The sequence below is a fragment of the Poecilia reticulata genome, linkage group LG7, assembly GCF_000633615.1.
Source record: "Poecilia reticulata strain Guanapo linkage group LG7, Guppy_female_1.0+MT, whole genome shotgun sequence".
Taxonomy (NCBI): domain Eukaryota; kingdom Metazoa; phylum Chordata; class Actinopteri; order Cyprinodontiformes; family Poeciliidae; genus Poecilia; species Poecilia reticulata.
Genome location: NC_024337.1, coordinates 2,769,992 through 2,776,827, shown reverse-complemented (window position 1 = coordinate 2,776,827; position 6,836 = coordinate 2,769,992). Strand labels below are relative to the sequence as shown.

The 6,836-nt window shown below is 37.1% G+C and overlaps 1 protein-coding gene across 1 annotated transcript in view; it reads left to right on the top strand.

Moving 5' to 3' along the window:
- Positions 1-6,601, top strand: part of lamb2l (laminin, beta 2-like) — a 45,551-nt gene extending 38,950 nt beyond the window's left edge. The window contains exons 25-32 of the mRNA XM_017305634.1: positions 1,381-1,628; positions 1,838-2,044; positions 2,226-2,370; positions 2,470-2,677; positions 3,567-3,708; positions 3,823-3,999; positions 4,401-4,563; positions 6,137-6,601. Coding sequence (XP_017161123.1) covers positions 1,381-1,628; positions 1,838-2,044; positions 2,226-2,370; positions 2,470-2,677; positions 3,567-3,708; positions 3,823-3,999; positions 4,401-4,563; positions 6,137-6,273 — 1,427 coding nt within the window. The 3' untranslated portion in view covers positions 6,274-6,601. The remainder of the gene's footprint in view (positions 1-1,380; positions 1,629-1,837; positions 2,045-2,225; positions 2,371-2,469; positions 2,678-3,566; positions 3,709-3,822; positions 4,000-4,400; positions 4,564-6,136) is intronic.
- The last annotated feature ends 235 nt before the right edge of the window (positions 6,602-6,836 follow it).

Genomic DNA, 6,836 nt, shown 5'->3' with positions numbered 1-6,836 from the left:
ATAGTACCCCCTTACTTTCACCCCTGTTTTATAGCATACTTTACAGTGAAAATTAAGCACTTCTCATATTCTTCCTTTGTTTCACACCAACCCCAGTTAGTTTGTTAATCTGATCATTTATGTTTGATGGTTGGGATGTGAAAGGCTTCTCCTGCTATTCCTCTTTAACAGGCAGTTAACAGGTTAATGGGGTCTACTGGTTGCTTTGGAGACTTGATGCATCTAAAATGCTAAGAGCAAAGAGAGCTTTAGAGATTTATTCAGCTAGATTACCATCCTGCTTATTGGGTTTGGTAGCAAAACCCAAAACTGAATGGGTTTTTGTAACAGGCTGAGTGTAGATATGGAATAATATTTTCTGGTAGCTGCTTCCTGAATGATCAGTAGCACATGTCTGCTTTACTTGAGCCACATGTAAGCCTTTTGCATAAGCAATTAATCAATTAATGATCAATTTAAATTATATCCATTTTGTTTAAAGAGATATTATAATCCAATTCATTTATGGTTTTGGTTATATGTGGCTTTTATTTCCATTCTATTTACTGCCTTTATTGGTGTTTTATTTTGCATATTTAAATTATCTTCCAGTTCCAGTGTTAAGAGTTCTTTATGAAATTAAACTGTATTGGTGTTTCATGCCATTGCCAAAGAAACACTTGGTCATAAAATGATAATTTATTGTGATAATTACTGGGACCATTTCTCCTCCAACAAAAGTTATTGTGACCAAATGTTTTCTTGTCTTTCCCATTTTGAAGTGATTTGTAGACAATGGACTCATTTCATATTGATAGTGTAGAGAAACAGAAATACAAGTTTATAGAAAAAGTGATCAGTATAAATAAGTAAAACTACTATTTATACTATTTATTATCATTATCATTTTTATATTTATTTTATAAATAAATATTTAAAAAATGAGGAAAAAAGAAAGGAAACCAATTAATAAAACAATAAAATTTGAACGTAAATGTTAAAATGATAACATTGAAAATGCTAAACACATATTAATTTATGTCACAATGTGTAATCGAAGAGATTTGGGAAATTTTTTTTTAGTTTTTTTTGGATACAATATTTGGCACATGAATTATTTTATCAWGCCATTTATTTACTTCTATAGTTATTCCCAATTTTGGCAGTATCATTCTTCCATATGTGACTGGCAATGTTGTTAGCATTTGTTTCCTAACATGAAACATTTACCCCACTGCACTGAGATTAAATGTAGAGTTTTTCAAGTTTTCAATGTAAGAAATGTATTTCATCAACAAGATACGCTTCCTTATTCAAAATTACCTAAATGTTTTAGAAATAAATCATTCTCAAGTTAATATTGCTCATAGCTGGCACATCTTTGCTYCTGTTTTCCACCAGATCAGTTTGACAAAGTGAAGAAGTACTACCAAGTGTCACAGCAGGCTGAGGAGAGGTGCAACGCCTCGGTGTTGTTTCCTATCAGTCCAGTAGAACAATCCAAACAAACTCGARGGATTACCGAGAAGATGCTGAACACCACAAAAGACCAGCTCCTCCAGAATCTAACTGCCCACAACAATTCATTAAATGAGCTGCATCAGAAGACCCAAAACCTCAGTGAGACGGTCCAACATCTCAGCCAAAAGGTAAACAGTGCACCACCTCAGTCACCAAAATAAAATCGATAACCATGTGTTGGTGAATTATTGTGTATGTTTCTGTAGCAGAATATTTTGCATACAGTTTTTAACTCAATTAAAACAAATATTAAGGTATATATTGCTTTAAWTTTTGACATTAAGATGTGTTTTAATTTTGTAGTCAAACCTCTTTTAAATCTGATTTCTCTTTTAAGGTGTGTGGTGGTGCTAGTAATACCAGCCAAAATGGCAGCTGCTCTGACAACCCGTGTGGTTGCCATGACAATCAGGGTAACTTTGTTTGTGGAGGAGAGGGATGCGATGGGACAAAGAGTTCTTCTTTGACTGCACTGAAGGATGCCACAAACCTCACAGACAGTCTGAAAGCGGCCATGAAGGAGCTGCAGGGCGTCACAAAGAAGGTAGTGAAGCTTTCAGTAACCATCCTACCTACTGTTAGTACACAGGCTGGTGTATTTGATTGATTGATTGATTGATTGATTGATTGATTGATTGATTGATTGATTGATTGATTGATTGATTGATTGATTGATTGATTGATTGATTGATTGATTGATTGATTGATTGATTCGTTGGGCCCAGCTTCAGGACATAGCTTCCCAGACTCAGGATGTGAAGAACCGGACGATGAATGCTCTGGAGAAAGCCCAGAAGAAGAAGGAATACTTTGAAAAAAGCAATAAAGACCTTAAAGACTTCATTAAGACCATCAAGGACTTCCTCACAGGTATGGGGATGGATGCTTTCAGGTCGAACTTTGATCTGATGCTCGTTACATTAACAAAGTATTTTCTTTTGGGGTCTGTCTGTTTGGGGTGCTGAGCAGAGGAGGGAGCAGATCCTGAGAGCATCCAGAAGGTAGCCCAGCAGGTCTTGGATATCAAGCTGCCGCTCAACAGGACCACTGTGGACAAACTGATCAACCAGATCAACAGCAGCATTGCCAATCTCACCAACGTTCAGAACATTATGAATCAAACTTCGCAGCTCATCCGCAATGCTCAAGACCTGATGAATAAAGCTAAAGAGGCAGAGTGAGTTGTACTTCCAGCATTGCATTTCCAGAAGATTCCAGTAGGCATTGTGACCCTGTCACTGTCCTCCTTTAGAAACACTCCTTTGTCATCTGGGACTTATCTTCTGCTTTAGCCATGTCAGCTTTCCTGAACGGCATCTATSTTTTGTTCCTTTATACCATATGTGTCAAACTCAAGGACTAAGGGTCAAATCTCACCTCTAGACTCCAGAGGGACACAAAGAGACTGTTGAAGATAGCAGTTGTGTGTTCAAATAATATTTTATGAATCAAATCAAAGCAGTTTTTTATCTGTATGCTGCCAAATTACATCAGTCATTCCCCTCAGTTTTTCTGTGACAATTTATTCAATGCTAACAGATCTCAACATTTTTTGTACTAATGCATAATTGTTAATTTATTGCAAATTTTCCCCCAAAATAGTAAAAAAAAAAAAAGGGTTCAAGTGATGCTAACTCTCACCTGCAGGTGACAGTATTTCTTCCATTGGCTACACTGCTTTCTCAGGCTACCTTGATGTCAAGTTATAGTCTGTGGTCACTATGGAGAGTAGCAGAAAGTCACACTTACTTTATTACAAAAGCACAAATGCTGCAAATTCCTTGCAAATGTTTTTAAGTTACCACCACAAGATCTGTCATTTTAATTCCAAAAAAACAAACACAGAAACAATCAAGATATCATTTCGGGGACTGATCAGTSTGAAAATATGCTCAGTACTATTTAATTTTAAGAAAACTTATTGAATGCCGAGACAACTTTTTATTGATATTTTAACAGTTTGCTAATGGATTTTTAGAACATTCATAATCTGGGTGTGGCCCAAAATGCGGTTTAAGGTTTTTAATAGTTTGATTTCAAAAAGCTTTTCTGTCATTCCTGTCCAGGAGACAAGCAGTGGGTGTGAGGGATCTTGTCAACAGCACCAAACAGGCTTTGAATGTCTCTGAGGTGGCCATCGACAAAGCAAAGGCAGCCCTGAAGGAGGCCCGGCACAACCTGAACAGCACCAAGAACTCCACTGATGAGGTACAGCAGGACTGATCTGTGCAGGCTCTTTTACCCACCCCTCTGTAAAGAGTTTTAACATGTCTCCTCATATTCTTTCATTTGTCTTCTCCATTGCGACAATTGGTAATGCAGGTGGAAAAGGGGTTGGCGCAGCTTGAGGATAAGCAGATGGACATCATGATGCTTCTAACCAATCTGTCCAAGGGGGTGGAAGCCCTAAAGAACAAGACGGAGATGAACAGACTAATGGCAAAGGACGCCATAAACCTGGCCAACAACGCCACTGACCAGGCATCCACACTGGTGCAGGTAAGTAAATAGGGAGTCAAGTATAGGTCCAGTTCACAGAGTAAATAAACGTTAATGTTGTGATTATATCATAAATGTGAAAAAATCTGTCCAACCAGAATGTTGCAATGTTTTTTGTGACTGTTGCTAAAATTACTAGTTTTTTGGAACCTTTTTCAAAAAGTTGCTATCAAAGTTGCAAAGATGTTTTTTTCATAGCATGGTCTTAAAAAAAAAGCTGATATTTCACCACATAATCTTCACAAAAAAGACAAGGTTTTTAAATGAATAGGTTGCTCTAAAAAGAAACAAACAATTCTGTAATATTGTCCACACACAAAGAGAGACACTTAGGGTGTGTTGTTTAATCAGAATAAAGTTTTCATGTTCACATTGAACTAATATCGTCTGTGCTCTGCCAGAAGCTAAATGTAACAGAGAAACGTTACCGTGAGCTGCAGTTGAAGATGGAGTCTCTTGGCAGCTCTGGAACTCTGAACAACATCCAACAGAAGGTCAAAGATATGACGGAGGAGGCAGAAGATCTCCTCAGTAAAGCCAATAATGGGATAAATGATCTTGACAGTGAGTATCTAGAACTTGGCAGCTGTCCTTTAAATTGGTGTACAGAAAATTCTGAAATCATCTTTATTTACAGATTTGTGCTTATAAAGATTACTACAGATTCTCTGACATTTTTTGTTCTGTCTTGCGCGCATGATAAAATTCCCCAATATGTCAAAAATAAATATGTTTAGAATTGTTATTCCTAAATGGTGGTCCAAATTGCTGAGCTGTCTTTTAATATGCTCATGGTAGTGCTGTGAAAAGTATGTACCCTGTAAAGAGTTCTTCTATTTTAGATTTTTCACACTTCAATGTTTTTGGTCAAACAACATTTTATAGCAGGCAAAATTGATGCAAGTACAACATATGATTTTCAAACTTTGATTTGATTTATTAGAGAGGAAACTATTCAAATCAATCTGGCCTCATGTGGAAAAGTAAGTGCGCCCTAAACCTAAAAACTGTTTGTGCCGACATTGGTGGGAACACTTTGTCATAAAAGGTTTGAGACAACTGGCAATGAGTCTTTATTTTTTCTTTCTACTGTTGAATTGTTCTAGCTCAGCCACAGTGGGAAGTTTAGCTACCTGAACTGTCGAGTTACTGCTTGTCAATCAAATTTGACTGGACTTTGACTTGGCCAATTTTTCTTTTAATGATCTGTTTAGATATACCTGTTGATGTCCTTCGGATCATCATTAAATTATGCTTTGGCTTAAGGTCTGGAACTGACGGATGGAGTTTATCCTTCAGGATTTTCTGAAAGACAACAGAGTTAATCTTTCTGTCAGTTAGGAAGAGATGTCTAGGTCTTGACAAAGGAGGCGTCACACTAACACCGCAATGCTTGACTTTTGCTGCTGTTTCTTATAAATGTCTCATGAACATTGACCTGTAGGTAAGTAAGGCCTGAGATACTGTTGTTCTGGGTTTGTTATGAGTAGCTGAGAGTCGGCGATGCTCTTGAAGTAATTTTGGAAGGTTCTACTCTCCTCCATATCTGTAAATAAATCATTGTACTCTTGTCTGTTGTTTCCACTAAATGGGTACTGCACAGATTTTTGTGTTTTGGTAGACTATTTTGTCTGTTTCTATTGTCAAAGATGCTCATACAACCAACCCGAACCTCACAATTTCTGGACAATGGTGCTGCACTGTTGGAGCAAAGCTTCTGACGTCGCACAACACAATCCATTGATTGGTTGACAGGAAAACATCACTTCTTGTGATAAACATTCACCACTTTTATCGTTACATTTTTATAATACCAGTAAGTGTTTGCTTGTGCGGCCCAACTGCTCAGTGACAGTCCAACTGATGGTTTAGTACTCTCCCGAATACCTCAAACCATAAAACTGCATACTGAACTGCACCAACCTGTGCTGTATCGCTCAATGGAAACGAGGCATTGAAACTGGAATCTACCAACATTATTTACTTTGAATTGTTCAAACATTGAAGCTCCAGCTGCTCATTGTGTTCTTTTTTATTCATCAATTCTTTTTCCATGCCTTTCTGCAGATGACCATATATGTGTCCTGCTGTCCAACTTGTTAAATACCAGTGTTTGTGGGKTTTTTTTTCTTTTCAGAAMTAGGGGAATTATTGAAAAACAACGAGGAGCGGATGAAGAAGCAGCGTGAGGAGCTGGAGGGTCTGAAGCAAAACGCCACTGATGTGAGAGACCAAATTCAGGAAGAAGTGCGGAAATACAGTAGCTGCGTGTGATGATGTCACAATATTACAGTCTGATGCTGCAACTGGAAACAGGCAGACATCACCTTTAACAAAGAAAAGCTGCTCAGGAGCTACCTCCTATATGATCACTGGATTTCAAGTTTTACAGTCTACCTGTCAAAGTGTTATATCACATAAACAACCTTATTCATGTACTGAACTGTCCTTTCCTAGTTATCGCCTATACAGTGTTTGATATTTGTATTTAAGCTATTTCAACAAGCAGATTACTTATGGTGGTCATTTACTTCACTGTACAGACCACAGACAGCGACTTTCTCCAATTCATGTTTAATAAACTTCACAAATATCTCAAATATGTTATCGGAAAGTTATTTTCACCAAATGTATCAGAACATTACATTTAACAAACATGAGAAAAGCTTTGTATGAAACTGAATTTGATGTTTTCTGTTTAAAAATATAATAAAACATTTTTTTTTGCTCATAAGATATTTCATCTGAGATGTATTTGGGCAGATGAATAAATTTGATCTAGCAAAATAAACAAGTCTCTCCCTGTTATAATGGAGTGTCTTGCATTTTGAGGTTGT